Raw genomic sequence first — 23589 nt, forward strand, 5'->3', positions numbered from 1 at the left:
GAGATAAGTGCAGAGGTGATGATGAAGTGTATTAGATAGAGATGTGGAGAAGAGAAGGGGAGGAATAGTGGAGAGGATGGAAATGAGATTGAGAAGAGACTAAAGCATTGTGATTGAAGGAACTTGAGATGGGAGGAGGGAAGGGGTTGTGTCAAAAAAAGACTTCCATCATACTTGCATATGTAATAAATAGATTATTCAATGGTAAATTTGTGTAAGAGACCCCAAACTCTGGGGTTAGTAAAAGCAATGAAAACTTTCAGGCTCATAGGAAATGCACTTTCATGGTGGTGGAGATTATCTTGAGATCACCAAATTAGTCTGCTTCTTTCATAAAATATTTGACAGATGAGTATATGTTACAAAGTTGAGAACTTATCTGTATTCTTACAACCGAAGAGGAAACAGGTTAGTTGGCTGTATGATGAACACAGACCCAAAGAAATTTGTATCCTTTGGAAGAACAGACAATATATTTCGGTGCCTTCCACCTGGTGAATCCAATTCAGGATGAAATTAGAAAAGCCCTTAAAAGGGGTTACATATCATCCTGCACGCCCCTATAGCTATCCATTGGGAAGGCAGGAGTGAACAATTGGTCATTATATAGCGGATAGGGTAACTGTGCCCAGAATGACCGTATATGGTAGAAGAGAATATATAGCTATGGCTAATGTTTAATTTTTTGTGCAAAGTAGCAGTTTAATCGGTGAAAAGAGCGGTTAAACATTAGGGTAGGTGGCTATGCACAAGTCGTATTAAACACAGTGTAGTCTCATGATCTGCAGGACAGTAGAGTTTCATGTAAAGAGCAGATCATGCACTCAATGCAAGGACAATGCAATTGTGGACAATAATCGGTGTACATGACAGCGTGGAATAGAACTCCAAACTTTGCTCAAAATGTACACACTTTCATTAACCTCGTGAATGAGTCCAACTAACAAAGACAAGAGGGTCCATGAAACTTAAATGTTATTTCAAAAAGTTATTTTAAAGCAACCTTAACCTATTGTCCATGTTTTACCTTTATATTTATTTATCCACTTTTAAACACAATATTATGTTAATGCAGTCTGGTATTGAGGGAAAGTGGAAAATATGAATGCAGCGATTGCATTTCGAAGCTCTAAGCAGCATTTTCGACTTTGGCTAAAACTCTGCATTATCAGGGAAGCAAAAACATTTGGTTCTGGTTGCAAACTGATTGAAAGTACAGGCAAAGAACTTACCATGAAGACTCCATTGATAGCCACCAATGCCTTCACTGTGGTAACCACACATGCTGTGCTTGAACGCACAATGACCATAGCCGGATGTCATGGGTGATGTTTCTACCAGCTTCACTTCTGGAATCGAGGTCTGCTGCAAAGTGTTCTGTTGGCCACCTAGACCAGATGTTTGCTCAGACAATGTCCATCGATTATTTATGGCAGAAGTGGAGCCCTCCCAATACGGTCGTTCAGTGGACTGATGGACACCACCTCCAGAACTTTCCAAAGCTCCTCCAGATTGAATTTTAGAAACAAACATCAGTGGTATGTGTTCCCCTGATCCAAGGTCTGATAAAGTTGATGATGCCACTGCTGCAACAAATATGTAATAAAAGATGTCACAAGTATAAAAGTACATCAGAAGATTTATTTCATCTTAGAGTAAGAATAAAGAGTATACTTACGGATAGTGTGAGACAGAGAGCAGCAATATATTATAAACGACAGAGAGAACATTTTGTACGTATAGATGAGACTCAGCATACGGAGTAGCCAAGACCCTCAGCTGTGTGCATCCTCCTGCACGTTACAGACACGTCACTGACACCGCACGATTGGCGGCATGCCAGTGCACCGTGGCGAAACGAGGGAAAACACACTGTGGCTTGTCTCCTTGCTCAGCCTTTTGTGCGCATGTTTCACTTTCCAGTTTTCACGTGCAGGAGGAAATGAAATGATGCTTGGACCAGACTGTGTGCAGAATCATCACTTTTGGCAGTAGTCGTGCTTCTTCAGCCTGAAGTGCCGCTCACTTTTCTATTTCGTGCAGGCTTAGTTGTAACCCTTCAGGGGCATGAGTTATGAGCCAATAGGAAACTTTGCCTCACACTCGCCGTTTATCTTCTTAAGCATTCATCCACCATAGTAACAAAATGTTGACCCTTAGCCCTCCCCCATCCCTCTACCCTTCCCCATGGCTCCTGGAACTACAACAAAAATAAGCCCAATTGATGGCCTGTTCCAACTGACATGACCCATTTGCATGGAGAGCACGTTAATCCCTGATGGGAGGCCAGTGTGTTTGGAGGTACCCCATTGAGACCTTTGCTGACGTTTGGATCAAGGCCTTCAAGTTGTGGGATAATGGTGAGTCACGAGTACTTTTTCAGAACTCATTTAAGGCAACCGAGAGTGGCTTCTGTAATTTCCCCCAAAATACCAAAGGGAAATTAAGTAAATGGTTGATAAAACCACTCATTTAAAAACCATGACATATAATTACATTTTCATTCATTATTTTGCACAGGTATCAAGGCTCATGAAAAAGTGGGATTCCTGTGGGTAAAGGGTCAACAACTGCAAAATTGGCTCAAGGGAAATAGAAGAAGATACGGAAGCATCACAGAGCAAGAGGAGGAATTGTCGGTGAAGTGTGAATGAGGTTACAGTGGATGTAGTGAAGTTCAGAGGTAGACATGAGAGAGAACAAGAGGTGGTGGTGGGCTAGAGACTTGAAATGTTGGAGTGAAGTGCCTAAAAAAACAGACGGAATGATCTCATGGAAAAATAATATTTGTATCAGATCTCAGGATAACTCAAAGATTTTCGCATGATGTGCAAAAAGTCTCGAAGACTTTATTTGAAGATTTTTTTTTCTTCTGAACATCATGAGGATGACATCGGCTTGGTGTAGGTTTGATAGCAGTTGTATGGGCAGAGGGGATAGGAGTTGTAATTGGTTGTGTAGGGATGTAGAGGTCAGCTTGGCGCTGTACAGGAAGACGGCTGACCTGCAAGGGTGCAAGAGGCCCTGCTTGAGTTTCTTTGATTTGCCTGTACCCCCCCCCACCCCACCCCCGCAGGGGAAGACGGGGTTTTGCAATCACTTCTGTGTGTCTGTGTTTGTCTGTGTGTGTCTATCTGTCTGTCTGTGTGTATGTGTGTCTGTCTACGTGTGTGTCTGTCTGTGTATGTCTATGTGTCTGTCAGTGTGTGTCTGTCAATGTGTCTATCTGTGTATGTGTCTGTCTATCTGTGTGTGTGTGTCTGTGTCTGCGTTTCTATCTTTGTGTGTCTGTCAGTCTGTGTGTGTCTGTCAGTCTGTGTGTGTGTCTGTGTGTTTCTATCTGTCTGCCTGTGTGTATGTCTACGTGTGTGTCTGTCTGTATATCTCTGTGTGTCTGTCAATGTGTGTCTGTCAGTGTGTGTGTGTCTGTCAATGTGTCTATCAGTGTATGTGTCTGTCTGTCTGTCTGTATGTGTGTCTGTGTGTGTGCCTATCTGTCTGTGTGTCTCAGTCTGTGTGTGTGTCTGTCAGTCTGTGTGTGTCTGTCAGTCTATGTGTGTCTATCTGTCTGTCTGTGTGTGTTTGTACATGTCTGTACGTGTCTGTACATGTGTCTGTACATGTGTCTGTACGTGTGTCTGTGTGTGCCTTTCTGTGTCCGTGTGTAACTGTATGTCTGTCTGTGTGTGTGTGTGTCTGTCTGTCTGTCAGTGTATGTGTCTGTCAGTGTATGTGTCTGTCGGTGTATGTGTGTCAATGTGTGTGTCTGTGTATGTGTCTTGGTGTATGTATCTCTGTGTCTGTCTGTGTCTGCCAGTGTGTGTCTGCCAGTGTGTGTGTCTGCCTGTGTCTGTCTGTGTGTGTCTGTCATTGTATATATCTGTATGTGTGTGTCTGTGTGTGTGTGTGTGTGTGTGTGTGTGTTTGTCTGTGTGTCTGCCAGGGCCACAACTTATTTTTTACCATTTCAGCTTTTGTCATCAAATTTTGACCAAAGCTTTATTTTGAGAATACTATGAAGGCAAATTAATATCTTGGTCAAAAGGTCAAAGGTCAGCATCAAATAAAACAAAGCTTGATGATGATGCGAATATAGAGAAGATAAATTAAGAATTTGGTCAAAAAGGAACCGTTTTGCATGCGGAAGAGGAAGAAGTAGAAGAAGTCCGAATACACAACGGACAGGCTTTGTATTTTCAGATGCTTTGTGGTTGTACATAAACAACGAAAACTGTTTAATGGAATGTACACCAGAAATTATTGACTGACGACAAAAGCAATAAAAGGTACTCAGAAGTATCATGAAATATGAGTTTGGTATTCTAAGTGTACACATTTTCACGAAGTAGGTTTTCAAACTCGTAACAAAAAGCTTTCACTTTGCAGGATCAAACGTGAGGCACACCGACGTAGTAATAAAACCTTTTGAAGAGGAACTCCATTCCAAATTGCAAGTTGGTAAAGCAGTAGTGTGGTGAAAAGTTTGAATGGAGCTTCTGAATGGGATGGCTAAGTTGGTGTTCCCATCCGAGCATGCAGCCAATGTTGCTGTTCCTCCATACAGGGTATCACAAAAGTCTTTCTCACGATCTTCATGGATTTCATTGGCTTTGAAGTTTATTTAAGATGTGAATGATATTTCTTAACAAGATTCCTTGCCCAATTATAGAACGTGCACTTGTAAATAAACGAAGCAAATGACATTATTTTTCATGAATGACATTATTTTTGGGATGTCCCATAGATTTTATATCCAATTCAAATGATTTAAATTATTTGTGCTACAAAAGTGCTACGTTATGAAAATGGACTGCTTGCAAAGTCGACCTGATGGCATATATGTCTTGTTCACACCACGATGCAATGCCATGCCAAGGTGTGCAACCTTGAGCTGCCATCACCTCCATTGCACCCAGCACTGGCCATGGTATATGTTGTGATAATGAAGTGCCATACTGTAATTGGCGGCAACGGTAATTGGGCGGATGTGGCAGCACTGTATATGAAGGTCAATGGCTGGTGTTGACACGTATACCACGTACTCCATGGAAAGTCATGCTGGAACAGTAATGGTATGTTATATACTATATTAGGAATAATGTACTCTGAGGAATGTAATTGGTATTAGAGTATGGAGTTTAACTTCGTTATTATGTGATGCGTATGTGGTATTTGCCTTCAGTATTATGTGTACAAGTTATTGTATTTTGTTATTCTTACCCTATGTATATTTATGTTGTTGTAGATATGTGTATGGGTTTTGTGATAATAAAGCCGATCGAAAAGGTCTATTGTTGATTACTACAACAATAATTTATTCTCACAAAACCTACCTGGTTGGATTGAACCAGAAGAGCGCTGAGGCCTACACTGGAATGGAGCGTTTGCTGAGACCAGAGAGGCTGGATTCGGATCCCAGTTCACCCACGGCGGCACAAAAATGGAAACACTGGTTGAAGACGTTCGAAAACTTCCTGGGAGCTCTACCACAGGATAGTCTGGATAAGATGAGTCTGCTTACAAATTTTGTCTCACCAAGACTATACGAAACTATATCAGAGTGTACCATTTATGATGAGGCTATCCGTACTTTACAGTCACAGTACGTAAAGCCCACTAATGAAGTGTTTGCACGCCATCGTCTTGCAACTCACCGCCAGCAGGTCGGAGAGTCCTTAGATGAATACCTTCTGACTCTGAAAACGTTAAGTAAAGAGTGTAACTTTGGGGCTGTAACAGCAACTCAACATTGCGAAGAATCCATCAGGGATGCCTTCATTAGCGGCCTGCAGTCACCACTGATCAGACAACGTCTATTAGAGAATAAGACTTTAGATTTAGCTACCATGTTTGATCAGGCGAGATCTCTCGATTCAGCCCAAAGAAATTCAGAATCTTATTGTGTTATTCAACCCTCCCGTTCATTGGGTGCTGCCTCATCCAATCAGAATACCGGTGAAGTGGAACCCACAACTGTAATGGCTGCTACGGGAGTTAAATGTTTCTTTTGTGGTTTTTTAAAACACCCACGTGTAAAATGTCCGGCACGAGAGGCTGTGTGTCATAAGTGCCAGAAAAAGGGTCATTTTGCTAAGGTGTGCCGTAGTACTTCATCAGTAGCTACTGGTGCTTGTGCAACTTCCTCTGATCAGGCAACGCTAGCGGCTGTGTCTTCTGCCGCTGCCCCAGGGGTGTTATCAAAGGCGGTTGTGAGGGTCACGCTCAATGGAGTGGAATTGGATGGCCTTATTGATAGTGGTAGTTCAGAAAGTTTTATCCATCCCGACCTCGTTAAGTGCCATTCCTTAAGTGTACATCACACCCAAGGCACTGTTTCCATGGCATCCACTTCCTTCACCGCTCATACATCAGGGTTCTGTCAAGTCAATATCAAAGTAAACGGTCGGTGCTACCAAGATGTATGTCTGTCCATACTCCCTCAGCTGTGTTCAGATATAGTTTTGGGCCAGGATTTTCAGGGACTGCATGATAGTGTTACACTGACATATGGAGGTAGTTTGCCTCCTCTTGTTATCTGTGGACTCAGTACACTGTGTGTTGACCCTCCAGAACTGTTTGCCAACTTGACAGCTGATTGTTATCCTGTTGCTGCTCGATCACGCCGGTACTCTCCCGATGATCGTAAATTCATTGAAAAGGAAATTCAAAAGATGTTGAAGGAAGGTATTATAGAGCCCAGTAACTCCTCTTGGCGTGCACAGGTTGTTGTCGTTAAGAACGAAACTCACAAGAAACGCTTAGCCGTGGACTATTCAGAAACTATCAACAAATTTACACTTCTTGACGGGTATTCTCTGCCTCGTATAGATGACACTGTTAACAAGATTGCTCAATACCGTGTTTTTAGTACGATTGACCTCCGTAGTGCGTATCATCAAATCCCCATCAGAAATGAAGATAAGCCATACACCGCGTTTGACGCCTGTGGACGCCTTTATCAGTTTGCTCGGGTTCCCTTTGGCGTCACCAACGGAGTGGCTTGCTTCCAACGTATCGTGGATTCATTCATCCAAGAAGAAGAACTGGTTGGAACATTTGCTTACTTAGACAACATTACTATTTGCGGCATGACTCAGGAAGAGCATGATGCTAATCTCACGAAATTTCTTGAGGCTGCTAAGAGAAAGAATATAACTTACAATGAAGACAAATGCATCTTTTCAACTAACAGGCTCAGTATTCTCGGATATGTGGTGGAAGGAGGGGAAATGCGCCCGGATCCGGAACGACTCCGACCCTTGCAGGACTTGCCTGTGCCTCGGGACATGAAATCGCTCCGACGCATCCTTGGCTTCTTTGCCTATTATTCACAGTGGATATATGACTACTCAAGCAAGATCCGCCCACTGTGTGCCACTATTACATTTCCCATGACAAGGGAAGCAGAAGCGGCTTTCCATCAACTTAAGCAAGACATTGAAGGTTCAGTGGTGAGGGCGATTGACGAATCCGTACCCTTCGAAGTTGAGACCGATGCTTCGGATGTAGCAATTGCTGCAGTCCTCACCCAGGCAGGACGTCTGGTAGCCTTCTTTTCCCGAACCCTTCAGGGACCCGAATGTCGTCATGTTTCTATTGAGAAGGAGGCCCAGGCTATTATTGAAACAGTTCGCCACTGGAGACAGTATTTGACAGGCAGACATTTTACTATAAAGACAGATCAACGATCAGTGAGCTATATGTTTGATAAGCAGCATAAAAATAAGATAAAGAATGATAAGTTCATGCGTTGGAGGATGGAATTATCTTGCTATGATTTTGACATTGTGTATCGTCCTGGTCGAGAAAACATTCCCTCTGATACATTCTCCAGGTCTTATTGTGGGATGGCATGCCACGATCGACATTCACTGTTTAACCTCCACGAAGCCTTGTGCCACCCAGGGGTTACCCGCTTATACCATTTTGTGAAATCTAAGAATATGCCATATTCTGTGGAGGATGTCCGGCAGGTTGTTGGATCTTGTAGAATATGCGCAGAATGCAAGCCCAAGTTTCACCAACCAGATAAGACTCGACTCATAAAAGCTACTCAGCCATTTGAGCGTCTCAATATAGATTTCAAGGGGCCTCTTCCGAGTACAGATAAGAATCAGTATTTTCTTAACATTGTGGACGAATATTCACGGTTTCCTTTTGTATTTCCTTGTGCCGACATGACCACTTCCACGGTTATCAAGTGCCTCTGTCAGCTGTTCGCTATTTTCGGAATGCCGGCTTACATTCATTCAGACCGGGGACCCTCCTTCATGAGCAAGGAATTACAAGACTTCCTTGCCAGTAGGGGGATCGCTGGTAGCAGAACTACTAGCTATAATCCTCAAGGGAATGGCCAAGTGGAGAGGTTCAATGGTACCATTTGGAAGGCAATCACAACGGCTCTAAAATCCCATAATCTACCCATCAAATGCTGGCAGACTGTTCTGCCTGATGCTCTCCACTCAATTCGTTCACTGTTGTCCACAGCAACCAATGCTACCCCTCATGAAAGACTTCTGAGCTATTCTCGTCGTTCTTCCTCGGGAGCCTCGGTGCCTACTTGGCTCTGCAATCCTGGGCCAGTCCTGCTGAAGCGTCACGTACGCACGAATAAAACTGATCCCCTTGTGGATGAAGTCGACCTCCTCCAAGCAGGACCCCACTATGCCCATATTCGCTACCCAGATGGCAGGGAAACTACGGTCTCTGTTAGACACTTAGCCCCAATTGGAACCCCATCCAAGAGTGAACCCCAAATTCTACCTCAGGCTTCTGAAGAAAATGTAATTCCCCAGGGTAGTCCCCAAGACGCACCCTGCTCAGAGGGGGGTGATCTCGTTCCTGAGATGGTTCCTGCAACTCCACAGCAATCAGATGCTGTGGATAACCCTCCAGTGCCAAGAAGATCCGGTCGCACCATTCGTCCTCCTATTAGACTAGATTTATAGAGATAGACATCTCGGAAGGGGGTGAATGTTGTGATAATGAAGTGCCATACTGTAATTGGCGGCAACGGAGATTGGGCGGATGTGGCAGCACTGTGTATGAAGGTCAATGGCTGGTGTTGACACGTATACCACTATACCACGTACTCCGTGGAAAGTCATGCTGGAACAGTAATGGTATGTTATATACTATATTAGGAATAATGTACTCTGAGGAATGTAATTGGTATTAGAGTATGGAGTTTAACTTTATTATGTGATGTGTATGTGGTATTTTCCTTCAGTATTATGTGTACAAGTTATTGTATTTTGTTATTCTTACCCTATGTATATTTATGTTGTTGTAGATATGCGTATGGGTTTTGTGAGAATAAAGCCGATCGAAAAGGTCTATTGTTGATTACTACAACAGTATATGTGACGATGTAGCCGTTTGTAGGTATGATGCAAACAAACGCTATTTTTCATCACCATAAAATGGCTAACAGATGCTTTGTTAGCTTCTGTTGTGTGTCTATCTGTCTGTATGTGTGTCTGTTTGTGTGTGTCTGTCTGTGTGTGTCTGTCAGTCTGTCTAGATGAGACTAGATGACGAAATTTTTTTTTTTTTAGAAATCAATAAAAACCCAGCTGTCTGGTGCTACTCACGTTTGTTCTCCATATCTATCATCCAAAAAAAATGATGAATACCAATCAGCAAGATAATCTCTCTTTTAGTTAGTTTTAGAGCTGAGTTGAGTTTAGAGGTTTTACAGCTGGGTTTCAGCTTTAGAGGCATGTAGGTATTAACATAAGTAAACTAGAAGGGCACTCGGTAGAGTGCATACCTCGGCTATGCAATACCTGATGCAGTAGATTCTATGTATGTCATGAAAAAAAAAAAACATTTTTGAAATATCATTCCATCTGTCGTTTTTGGCACCATCTCTCAATGGTAAAGAATCACTTTTGAAATTAACAAAAATATTGTATCCAGATCTGGATTCGGATCTTCATCAAAATCGAATCAATTTGTCCTTGTCACACACCTGTGTCCAACCTGGTCCACCAAGTTCACAAGTAACAAACAGACAAATAAACAGACAGACAGACAAGGGTGAAAACATAACCTCCTTCTACCTTCGGTGGTGGAGGTAATAATGGTACGAAATGAAAATAAACATTTGGACAGTCCACTGTCACACAACTTATTTTCGTTTGCTTATTGGGATTTAAATGTAAAATTAATTCAAAGAAATGAAAATTAAATTTTACACTTTCAATCACATGATATAAGGAATCCTAGTACATTACAAGAAGTGATTTGAATTATTCTAAGATTTGTTACATCATTTGTTTTAAAGTGAAAATTTACTGAAGCTCAGATGTTGAAATGTGTGTGTGTGTGTGCGTGCGTGCGTGCGTGCGTGTGTGTGTGTGTGTGTGTGGCAGAGCAGGATCAAGGGATACACATGAGCTGGAGGTATCATTTTAAAATGCTTAGTTAAGGGGCTGTTCATAATAACCAACATTTTTCACAAGAGTATCAAGGGTGATGGCACAGACTCCAAGCAAATTATTCCGAGACTGCGCAATGTACGCAATGATGAAGAAGAAATCCTAAGAACAAGGAGTCTTTATGCACAGGATTGCTCAAAGGGCAAAACTGGGGTCCTGCCAAAGCTTTTTCAGTGAGTTCAACTCCATTTCGCCAACTTATTTTACTGACTGTGGAGGCACTTTCTCATGTGCAAATGCTTTTATGGTGCAAGTTGTTCATTTACATAACGAAGCAGTCGAAAAATGGAAAAGTCTCCTCATCGCTGATGAGAAGCAAAATGTATAACTAGAAAGTGTCTCAAAATGCATGCAAAGCAGAGCCACATCCGCTTTGTACTCCGCTTTATTTTCAATCATCATTCTCCATATTCTAAAAATAAAGGTTTGTTGAAATTTTGATGACAAAAGCTCAAATGGTAAAATCGTTATGGACTAGACAGACACACTGAAGCTGAAATGGTAAATAGATAAATAACAACGGATGTGATATAAATAAAATAAAAAATTTAGAAATTAATAAAAACCCAGCTGTCTGGTGCTGCACGGCAGCGAAAGGTCTATTTCTACTCACTGCAACTTTGCCAGATGACATTTTGACCCAATTATTGATTAGTCCTATATATATATATATATATATATATATATATATATATATATATATATATATATATATATATATATATATATATATATATATATATATATATATATATCTCACCACCCACATCTCTCACCTGTGAATGGAGAGAATAACCAATCAGCTCACACCTAATCAATTAAACCCAGGTGACTAGGATTATTTTAATAAATCGAGTCCTCCCATGCTCTTCTTGCAACATAAGCTGCATAAAGCAACCAAGAAAGGCCACCAAGGTAATCCCTTTGCTGTTTCAAACCCTTCCCAGAGGTCCTCCACAGCTGTAAAGACATTCACAAACAGTACACACATGATAATCCAAATGCTGCACACCCCCTCAGCTGCCGGACCGTTTTCACCAATTATTGGTGAATCATCAGTGACTAGCATCGTGCAGCAAGGGCTGTATGGGACACGGTGCTGGCGCTTTCACCACTCATGGTTTGGAGTCGCATAGTATCTGCTTTATAACCAAAAGTTTTTTCAGTCACAAGTGTACGGAGGCTTGCTGCGTTACCTTGATGAAGTCCTAATGAGAGCAAAACCGGTCAGTGACTGCAGGTTTCCATGCACTTGTGACAGCATCTGAAATTTTTCATCTTCATAAATAGCGCTACGAGAGAGCTCTTCTGGGAGCCGCAGACAATGCGTGCGTTTCAATCACATGATATAAGGAATCATAAATGATGAATGGCAGTGATGTCATGACATTCGTCCTAAGGTCGGAGAATGACATTATGTATGTATGTATGTATATATATATATATATATATATATATATATATATATATATATATATATATATATATATATATATATATATATATATATATATATATATATATATATATATATATATATCTTCTTATCCCTGTGTCGTAAGAGGTGACCAGGGTTGCGTCAGGAAGGGCATCCGGCGTAAAACCTATGCCAAATCAGTATGCGGATCATTACGGATGATCCGCTGTGGCGACCCCTAACGGGAGCAGCCGAAAGACGAACAACAACAAATATATCTTCTTCTTCTTCTTCTTCTTCTTCTTCTTTTGGCTGCTCCCGTTAGGGGTCGCCACAGCGGATCATCCATATGATCCGCATAGTGATTTGGCACATGTTTCACGCCGGATGCCCTTCCTGACGCAACCCTGGTCACCTCTTACGACACAGGGATATGGTACACCTATTTTAACCGGGGTATACACCGGCCCAGTATACTGGTACTCATTTCGCCGACCTCGGAAGAATGACAGGCTGAGCCAACCCCATATATATATATATATATATATATATATATATATATATATATATATATATATATATATATATATATATATATATATATATATATATATATATATATCTAAAAGATTGTGGTGGTTTGGATTATACATTTCTAAAGAAGAAGGCGCTTCCAACCAAAAGTAAAACTACATCTACTCCGCTAATTTGAGCAATAAGCAAGAGCAGACCTAGTCTCAGGTGACGTTTCACCAGCTTCACAGCTGACCCTAAAGACTCCCTTTCTAAGATCCCTGAAGGCTTTTTATGTGTGATAGAGGATATATTCAGGAGTATAAAACAGCAGAGATACTTTTTGTTGCAGTTTATTCAAGGTTAACCAAAGATTTTTCCAAGACTCCGAATGGAAATATAAATGATGAATGTGGTTCATTGGTTAGATATTTATACAGTATGCCGTCCTGATGAAGGTAAATAAGCCCAAAATCTGGATAGGTGGCTCGTTTGATGTTTCACCAATGGTAACCATAAAATCTCTGTCTGTTTGACATGAGTTGCCGTCTGAAGTTTCCAGGTCAGAGGTGACGCTTTGGTGTGTTTGCGCAGGACTTTACATCAATTAGAGATTGGGGGAATGCTCAGCACGCTCCATATATTTTGATTTATCAGCCCGATCGCACCATGATCATCACAACGTTTTCATCACAACTTGAATAATTTTCCTGATGTTGAGTTTTATGGATAGATTTTAGGAAAAGGATGTGTTTGCACATGTCCAGACCAAACTGTTCCTTCACCATCTTGATGTTCCACAGATGTGAGGGTTCTTTGTGTTCTTCTGAGGCTCTGGGTGGAAGAACAGGTCATGAGACTCTAAACTTATACGTTAGCACAGGATAGGATGAGAAGGTTTGTGTTATCACTGACCAGCACACTGTTGGTGACCCTAGTAGACTCCATAGCCTTCTGCAGAACAAGGAGATCGAAATCTCATGAGTGTGTGACAGTTCCTTTTTATGCTTTCTCACAATCTAAAAAAATAAAATTAAAACCCTGATTTCAGGACTTCCCCTCACAGGATTTCTAAAGACTTTTTTCTTTTGTCCTTGTCAAAATATCCGTTTTGGTCGTCCAAGATCCCCCACCATGTCAAAGAGGACACCTTCCTAGTTATGATACAAGTGAGAAAGCATTTGTTGCAATTTATTTGAGGTTTGAAATTTCACTCTCTCACTCTCTGTTTGAAATTTACAATTTCACTCTCTCACTGCAGGCAGGTTGGTGGTCTTTCTGTCTTCTGCTGTCTCCTCTCCGGCCTCGCCCCCCTTGCTCTGTCTGTGATATGTCCCCCCCCCCAGCCCCATATCTCCACAGGGCACTCAAGGTCTGCTAGCAACCCCCTCCTGGTAAAACTACCAAAGTCAAGAATCACTGCTCACCTCACTCTTTTATTCCTCTTTTTCTGCCTTTGGAATGAACTCACACACACACACACACACACACACACACACACACACACACACACACACACACACACACACACACACACACACACACACACACACACACACACACACACACACACACACACACACACACACACACACACACACACACACACACACTACAATCCCACTCTTCCCTCCAGGTCTTCAAAACAGCTGTTCACCACCATCTCTTATCTTCCTCCATCCAAAACCATGATCTTTTCTACCCCCGCGAATCCACCCCAAACCCTCTTCTTCTTCTTCTTCTCCTTTCGGCTGCTCCCGTTAGGGGTCGCCACAGCGGATCATCCTTATAATCCGCATAGTGATTTGGCACATGTTTTACGCCGGATGCCCTTCCTGACGCAACCCTGGTCGCCTCTTACGACACAGGGATATATGGTACACCTATTTTAACCGGGGTATACACCGGCCCAGTTTTCTGGTACTCATTTCGCCGACCTCGGAAGGATGACAGGCTGAGTCAACCCCCTGGTGTATTAATTCAGTGGCCCAACGGGGCTTGAACTCAGGACCTTTTGGATCCCAAGCCGCTGCCCTAACCACTGCGCCAACACACCAGGCTTCACTTCTTTTGGCTCAGAATCCACCCCAAACCCACCTCTCTCATATTCCCTGCTTTCCTTCCTGAAAGTCCCTGTAGTGTCCATATTGTTTACCCAGTTTGTCCTGCCCCATCCCGTTCCCTTCCACAGATCTCATGTGTCTATTCCCTACTGTTTTCCATTTCCATCTCCCATCCCCCCTGTCTCCTGCTCCCCTTGTTATACATTGTGTGTGTTAGCTCTTATATGAGCCTTGACATTGTATCACAAAAATAAAATAAAACAAAAAAAGATTAAAAAAAAAAGTCATGCTACATCATTCCTGCACGAAATCATGCTATTTAATATCCTTTTCTCTATGATGATAGCAATTGTGATTTTTGTCTGTGAAGCCAAAGGTAATAAAATCATTTCGAATGAAAGTATTAATTTTTTAATATGGTAATATAATGATAAGCGGATTTATCTGTTTTCTTCATAATACTGTACTCCTAGATCCTGTCGCTTAAAGTTGCTTTCCGAAGGTGTACCTTTGGGGTTTGTGAATGGGAAAAGACTGGCTAATGGGGCACAGTGCATGAACAGATAATCCCGTGGAGAAACATTGACTTGTTTATTAAGCGTCCCCCTATAGGATAGGGGAAGGATTATTGCTGTTGAAGGATTGTTGCTTCTGCAATTAGAGCCCACAATTTTTATGGGACCACAGAGTTTTTTGCACCCCTTGGACCTTGGAGTACTAAACATTGTTTAGAAAATTATTATTATTATTTATTTTTTTAATTTCCTTTTTTCCTGCACTCGCAATTTCTGAAATTTCTGAGTTGTATCTTGGAACTAGCTGGGACTTTTGAAATTAAATTTTGCATTGATAATGTCAATAGAAAGTATTCGTGATTGACGAAATTTTCTTGACCTTGACTTAATTTTAAGGTCATGACCCAATTATAGACATTTTAACATTTTTCACCATAACTTGACTATAGTTTTTCCGATCGGAACAAAATTGCCCTCTCTAGATAGTGTAGAGTAAGGTAAGGTGCATTTACACTTAATTTGAATCATAGCCATCCTTGTTAAAGGTCAAGGTAAAATGGCGGTCTGAAAAAAGCAACACGTTATTTTTTGTCACCGCTCAATTTTGCCAATGCGGAATCTTACCGACCACTTGGCCTTCCAAGACGTTCTTGCATCATAATAGTATACCTGCACTGAAGTTGTCAACCTGATATTTGATTAATTTCCTTGGCCTACTTTTTAAGGATTACCAAATTAATAAAAAAAAACACCTTTTTCATCCCAACTTTAATAATTTTCCTCCGATTTTCATGATATCGAGTTTTATGAATAGATTGTAGATGGCGACACATTTTCTTAATTTACACTCTTGCTAAATGCTGAAGGTCAAGGTCACATGGTGGTCCGAACAAAATATTCCATCATTAGATCGTGGGCCAAAGATAAGTCGCAGACAATCACTTGGGATGTGCCAGGGGAGGCTTACCCTTGGTGATCGCTTTGTGATCACAGATATCTAGTTGGATTCTGATGTATCATACTCTGTTAGAGAGCATTGGTGCTACTAAAACAGTTTCTTGGCAAAAGTTATACTCGCTGGTTTGCCATTGTCTTCCCAGCAGTTGCTAGAGCAGGAATTTGGAATTTAGCTGGCGTGTCGGTGATAGCTCGCCTACTCTTCACGAAGGACATCATGGGCTTTTTATCATCCACAAACTAATGCCGGCAGACAGGACACCAGTTTAAAGTCCTTCCGAGGGATAGCACACACACAGATGAATCACTCTACCTGTGAAACACGAAGATGACAGTTTATAGCTGTGTTGAGATTCGAACCCATGTTAGACAGCATATAGGGGAGTAGGTGAGTTGGTGAGTGCGCATATCTCTAGGCCATCTTTCCAGCATTGTTCATTGGATACCATCACTAAAATATTTTGTCCTGTCAAATCCAGCTCTGTTTTATGTGCCACTTACTTTCCTACTTTCCTCCTCTTGTACTTTTGCTTTGCCACTGAAGAAGAGTATGGTCACGTTTAGCCAATGAAGGTCTATTAAAATTTGTTCATCAGAAATGGACGTGCAGTGGTGCAGCATTTCTAAGCATTGCTTTCCTCAGAGGAACCATCAACACACTTGGCACACCTGTATTTGCTTATGGATACTCCCCCATGATAGGTTTTGGAAAATATGTCATGTGTGCTGGAATCCTCTGAAAAAGCTGAATTACTTTCACATATAATAATTTTGACTAATCTGCAGAAGAGTTATCAAATGAGGAACAACCACATCAGATGAGCAGGTTTGGAAAAATAGAGCACTGAGGCAAATGAGAACAACTGTTGATGATGACTCAAGGTTGTAGAGACAACAACTTCTTTACCATTGCAGAGAGATGGCTTTAAGAGGAGGCAGAAATGCAACAGGGAGAGAAAGATTAAGGGAACTCAACCCTTTTCAGAAAAGACTCAATTTTGTCATTCTGACTTATTACGAGCTCTTTCCATTATAACTCCTTCCCCTAAAGTGTGAAGCGACTGTGAAAGAGAATGTTCCCAAGGCAGTTTTAAGCAGTTGCCACAAGGATTAGAAAGATGGACAAAGGGCTGTTCTGCAGGTTCCTCACTCATAGGATTGGCCTTCCCTGCAGTTCCTGAAAGATGCTCCCTTGCTGTTGCCTCACCTCACTACAAGCTTCGGTATACTGTGAGGGAGATGCTGGATGCAAAGCAGGAATCACAAATGAATGAATTGATGTATGGCACAGAATGCAGCGTAGAAGACTGCTACGCTTTAATCCACAGTATTAGTCAGCCTCATGGCTTTGGAAGCATCTTTTAGCAATGCTAACCCCTCCTTGAGAAAGGAATCAATCCATGAACACGTTTCTGACTCGCTAGCTGTCATCGATGCCAATAAATTCCTTCCGAGTGCTTGAGCTGACAAGCCGTCTCATGTAGAATTATATTCAAATATCACCTCTTAACGTCATGTTTCTTTCACAAACTAGAATTTAGTTTGAAGTACAGTTTAACTTTCATTTATTTCCTGACACAATTCAAAAACCCTAAACTGTAACTGGATGCCTAAACAGGGATGATGCATTTTACAGAAGTACTGTACAATCAAATATCACTGGTGGATGTCTTACAAGGAGTGATCATTAAGTCCCTGGCATGACATTTAACGCCAATTACCCATTTCAACCAAAATGTTATTTTTATACAACTTTATAAACTAAACAATTATCATGACTTTTATACCCCTGATAGGCCACGGATTTACTGATCACTTAGTGTTTATGTACACATTGAGCAATCTTTTTCCATGATCCTTTTCTCCAGGCTTCATCATCTCTTTTGAAATGGTGGGAATTTTGTGCTCATGCTCTCGTGTTCAGTGTGAGTCATAGAGAAGGAGGGGAGGCCAGACGAAGAGGGCATTAAAGTGACCCGTAGATGGCTGAGTGAAACTGTAAGCGGCTTCTGGCCTAGCAGAAAACAGTAACACGATACATATGGTGTGGTGGAGAAAAAGCAACTGGTTCATGTCAATCCCAGGACTTCTGCTTTGTCGCTCAGAGTTTCTTGTTTTATAGAATCTTCTCTGCTGTTAGACAGTGCAATGGTGTTTCCATGGCTGTGTTAATATATTTATGGGCAGATGATGTCATCACAATGATTGATTAATTTCCTGGATAAAAAACAACTATCTTGAAAGGAAAAAATGCTTTTAATTCGCTCATAAGTTTGCATACGTCTTAATGTATGCAGGGAACCATGGGTATTTATTTTTCTCTATAAGAATGGTGCTCATGGAAGAGCAATAGTAAATAAACAATGGTGGGCAACTGTTGGGCACAATCAGCAAGGCAAAAAAACTTACAGGAAAGTAAGAGAGGAGAGGAAACATGGAAACTAGCAGGTAAGATGGTTGGGTTATGAGGGGTTAATGGGGATAATAAAGATCATGGGTCAGGATGAGTGATAACACAAGGTGGCGGTACATTGCCTGTTTGAAGCCCTGGAGGGAAGATTGGGAAGGAATGGTTTCTGGAAGGTGGTTCCCTACATGGGAGAAGTGAGGAACAAAGGAGTTTTTTAGGTGTGCAGTCAGTCCAGATTTTGGAAGTTTAACCAGGAAGGAGTTACTGAAATAATGTGTGAATCCTGGAGTTGTTGGGGAGGGTCGGAGGACTGAGAGAGCAGAGGAAGCAACATTGGAGAATAGATGTAGGCAGAAACCACCAACCTGCCTGCAATGTGAAAGCAACAGACGATGTGCTTCAGCATCATCACCATCACCAATATGGGGGAGGGGAGAGAGAGAGAGAGAGTGAGAGTGAGAGTGAGAGTGAGAGTGAGAGTGAGAGTGAGAGTGAGAGTGAGAGTGAGAGTGAGAGTGAGAGTGAGAGAGAGAGAGACGCTGGGGCAACAGCCCATAGTGTGGAGCAGTATTCAATCAAGCTATGCACAAAGGCCTTATTGACTGAGAGTAGTTCTGATTTTTGATTTTTCAAGGAAAGAGTTGGATCGATGGAGGATGCTCAGACTGGCTTTGAAGCCAATCTTGCTCTCTGATTGGCACAGGAGAGGTCATGGCTGATGGTGAGGCCTAGACGTTCAAGAAACAGAACCTCTTCCAGTGGCTGGCAATGGAAATGGACGGGTGAAGGCAAGTGGGCCAAAATCTCAGACTTTAAAATGATTTTGGTGCAAATTTTTTGAGGCAAACTGAAAATAGTTTTTTTATTCATAATTGGAGTACGTCGATTCCAAAAATGCAATGTTCCCACTTATTGGATTGCACATTAATTTTTTTTTATGACGTTATCAAATATGCATATGGCCATTCAATATGTAGAACCAATATTGGGTGTTTAATGGTGAATTTCATCATGGGGGAGCATCAAGTTTACATAACTCAAGTGAGTAGAATACAATAATGCAATGTTTCAATTGATTGCGATGCTCATTAATTAGTTATGACGTCATCAATTTTGAATATATTAAAAAAAAATCTGCCAAACTCAATCTTCAACATTTTGGAGTAAGGTGTACCAAGGGAATGCAAAATTTTTTTATCATTCGACAATGCAGAATACAAAAGTGGAATGTTCCCAGTAATTATGAAGCATGCTAATTATTTTGACATAATCAGAATTGCATCAAATTTGTCATAACACGATATCTTTACATGAAATTTAACAGTTATGGAGGCAAATATACAGACATAGCATGTAATTGGAACATGGGAAATGCAAATGCTGCGATTCAAATGTGATGCACGAATTAGTGATGACGTCATCATTCTCCATTTTTGAACAGCAGAATCTCGAACAAGACACAAAAATGTATCACAAAGTAAATAATGTCAGAAAATGAGTCAAATCAATTCTCATCGCTGGATTCGTTTCCAGGATCATTGTCATCATCAACAATAGTCATGTGTTCTTGACTATTGCAGCAATCCCTTGTTTTTCTTCATTCGAATGGGTTCAAGCGTAGCATAGCCGCCATAATGCTGGATCAAGATATGGTCGGTGTTGTGTGTTGTGTCGTCTCCTGATAGACTCTCCTCATTGAAACCATTATTAGCCCAGACGAGAGTAGAAGGAATTCTTGGTTGAAACTCCTGTGAAACGATATCTGTTTGTGCGAGATGAAGTGAAACAAGGGCCTTGTCATGTTCGAGCACCACTGAATGTGAAGCACAGTGTTCCAAACCGTTCATGATGGAAATGAGATTTGAGGAGCCAGTGAGGTGCCTCAACGTCATCCCTAGAACGAGATGCTTTGGAGTGGACGTCCTACCTTTCCGAGAAAGATGGATTACATCTTGGGCGATAGATATCAGCTTTCGATTATTGTCATCTGAGGTTTTCACATATCCATCATCACACACTTCATTCGATAAGCCAGTCATCCAAGCAAGAACAATGTACAAGGGGGTGGGTACAGTCTTCTCAATGGAGGCCATATCGAAATTCATGGCAGTTGGAGGCCATATGTCCTTTATCCCTGTCGTTTCATACAACATATGATTGATGGACATAGCACATAGATATGATCGGCTCATGTTTTCGTCATCGATCCAAGTATGCTGGTCAGGTGAATTATCGTCTTCAACTGCGCCATCATCAGTTTTACTTGTTTAAGATGAGATCGGCGAGGTTATTTTCTCTACTTGCTGCGTACACTTTCATGCCCACATTCATGCGAGAAGGACGTATGAACTGGAGATCGTAATATCGCGCTCTCAATTTGTGTGAGGTACACTGTGCGCATATTGTTCACCTCATCAAGGGCAAATTTAATTTGCTCCGAGAATGTAGATCTCCTTTGGTTTGTTCACATGGAATAACTCACCATTCATCATCATTCTGCTCTTCAATGACTGGATGACAGAATCTGTCAAAGGCATCAGTATATTGTTACGGTTGTGGAAATTCACAGAACACCATTCAGGTTCCCCAAAGATCAGTTATGTCGATAAGTGTGTGTCCAGATAGATTTCCCCACCGATGTCTAACAGGATTTATTCGTGAGCCGGGCTGTGCATCTTTGAGGTAGTATTATTCTTTTGCTATCTTTATTTTGGCAAACAAACAATCATCTCACCACCTCCGCCCAACCGCCAACATCTCACCACCTTCGCCAAAACAAACGACAACATCATCTCCTCACCACCTCCGCCACAACCGCCAACATCTCACTACCTTCACCATAATGAACGACAACCTCATCTCCTCACCTTCATCTCCACAGACGCCGCCATCTTTTCGCCCAGCAACGTCATTCCGCAGATGAGCGGAATCTCCGCCGACAGACGCAGGGACTCCCTCGTTGGGGCAAGGGCCGGCAAGTCCGCTTTCTCCGTGTTTGGCGTCAAGATCGGATCAAAATGATAAAAGGGACGGAGCCAGCGGGGGGGGGGGGTGAAAGGTCAGAGGTGAAAGACCAAACACGCACCCCCGTACCCCATAAAAGGGCGCGCTGGGACGCCAAGCCGGCAGTTGAGTTGAGGAGAGGAGCGTCGAGCGCAGCGGAGTTTGAAGTCCGGGAGAGGTTCGAGCCCAGTGCAGGACTGTTGGTTGGTGGAGGCAGCCGGCGAGAAGTTCGCAACCAGCGGCATAACGGTCCAAGGTGATGGGGCCCTGGGATGGTCCGAGCGACGCCGAGGAGTGAGCGGGCTCTTAAGAGAGCATCAACTCTAAAAGAGCAAGGCTCGTTCGCTCCTCTGAGGCGTCGTCGGCCAGGCCCGATCGACCAGGCCGCACGGCAAGGCCCAGACCAACCGAGTCGCCATCACACCAGCTGCCATGTTAACGGTAAGACATCGAGGGTCGTCTAGCGAGTCACCACGAGGGTGGCAGGTAACCTGTGCGGTCTCGCGGAGCTCCTGCGGTCTCCACAGCTCTGCGGAAACATTAAAGGCCTACGGGTCCTGTTCTACCCTTTCCTTTCCTGGGGTTTTCTTTGCATGAAAGTTGTGGCACCTTGTCCTACAAGTACAACTGAATAAGTGATTGTGTGCGTAATAGATAGATAAACGGCTGTAGGGTCTTTTTGCTTGTGTCCTGTCCCTTACCCCATTGCATTCATTGCGTGCAGACGTGTACAAAAATGCCCTTATTGTTTAAATATTCACCTGCTCGTTGCGTCCCTTCCTTCATTGAGCTGCTGTAATTGCGTTCGGAATAATAGCTGGTTTTTAATAGCCGATAAGATCATCGGATCCAACGGGGCTTGGCGATAATACACCGCTCGGCAATCGCAAATGGAGCGAGCTGCCTAAGCGGCTCGTTTCCGAGCAAGTTCCGTTGAGGTACAACCTCTCGGTAGCCTGCCCGCGCGAATAATTAGGTAAATCGACCATTCGGCGATCGGACCCTGTAGCGCGGGCAGAGCATTGACAAGGTTGTGGTGTGCTTTAAAAACACACCCGTAGCTGGATTTCGGCGTTGATCCGGAAAGCTACGACTGGATTGGCCGTCCGGTGGGCGCGCGGCCGCAATTAGCTAAAAGCGGTCATCCGCACGCCGAACGGGTGGAAACCACAACAATATAGATTACTTTTTGAGTCATCATCGGATGACTTTAGCTTCATTACAAAATTGGTGTAATCCTTGTAACATGATCGATGGTACCTCACTTCAATTGCAAACATGTCTTTCCCTCTTACTTCCAAGAGCAGCCTTTCATCTCGACGCAGATCGGCTTCTTCCAGTAGTAAGCCGCCTGAAAATCAAGGGTAGCACATCAGTCAAAATCAATGAATGCCAGAACACAAAGACATGATGAGTATAGTACACCGAGGAGTGTCCTCAATGTTCGTGAGGAAAATCATTGATTTTAGTCATTGAAATGAATGACTCACCAGACTCATATTCACATGCTGAGAGTCTTTCCTTCAGTCGCTTTCTGTCATGCCATTGGATGATATATTTATCTTTTCTGCAGATGACGCACAGCACAGGAAGAACATGCTCATTTCTTTGTGATGCTGATTTTGTTGATGGGATCTTATATCTCAGCTTCTTCAGAGAAGGTTGTGGCTTGTCATCTAGGATTGATGTGGATGTGGTAACATTCTTTGACATACGATTTTCAGCCCTCTCCATTTTGGTTTTATCAGTAAACCTGAAAGTGAACCATGAAGTCAATAAGATTATACATAAACATCATAATATTGTTACGTATCTGGAAACCATTTGCATTCAACATACAGGTCCCAAAAGTTAGTTATCCAGTTAAGTACCTGTGTAGTCAGATCCCTTTCTTTTTGTCTAATGGGAGAATCAAAAACGTGCGTTGAGACTTCTTTGAGTTAGGTTATTAAATCTTTACATCTAACAACCAACAAGCCATCTGCATGACCCCTCGGCCCGTCACGATGCACCGCCAACCGGCTGCACCACCAACGTACCTTTGCAACATTGATAGGGTTTCTAGTCAAGTATGAACCCACGTGGAAGACTGGCTGGGGTTTCCCGGCAGGGGCCAAGGCCCCGCCCCATAAAGGCATGCCGTGGAACCCTGTCCAATCAAGGCGGACACTGGCATGTGCTTCACGGAGCTCCACCCCATACAAAGGCATTCTTTTTTCCCTCTCGTGGTAATTAAGAGAGGGGCATGTCTGAGGAAGGAAGAGAGGTG

General features: G+C 42.4%; 1 protein-coding gene across 3 annotated transcripts in view; it reads right to left on the reverse strand.

The window, feature by feature from the left end:
- LOC147016752 (thyroid hormone-induced protein B-like) overlaps positions 1-23079 on the reverse strand; it is a 94850-nt gene extending 71771 nt beyond the window's left edge. Inside the window, exons 1-2 of one of the 3 annotated variants that reach the window (XM_085845712.1) lie at positions 1679-2088; positions 1233-1583 (exon numbers count right to left, since the gene is read on the reverse strand). In XM_085845712.1, the coding sequence (XP_085701838.1) occupies positions 1233-1583; positions 1679-1757 (430 nt within the window). In that variant the 5' untranslated portion in view covers positions 1758-2088. Of the gene's footprint in view, positions 1-1232; positions 1587-1678; positions 2089-22615; positions 22672-22810 lie in introns of those variants that run through there. The other 2 variants (XM_085845713.1, XM_085845711.1) reach the window with 2 other exon arrangements.
- Between the last annotated feature and the right edge of the window lie 510 nt (positions 23080-23589).

This window comes from Eptatretus burgeri, chromosome 11 (assembly GCF_056783735.1).
Source record: "Eptatretus burgeri isolate ZD-2024b chromosome 11, Ebu_testis_v1, whole genome shotgun sequence".
Taxonomy (NCBI): Eukaryota; Metazoa; Chordata; class Myxini; order Myxiniformes; family Myxinidae; genus Eptatretus; species Eptatretus burgeri.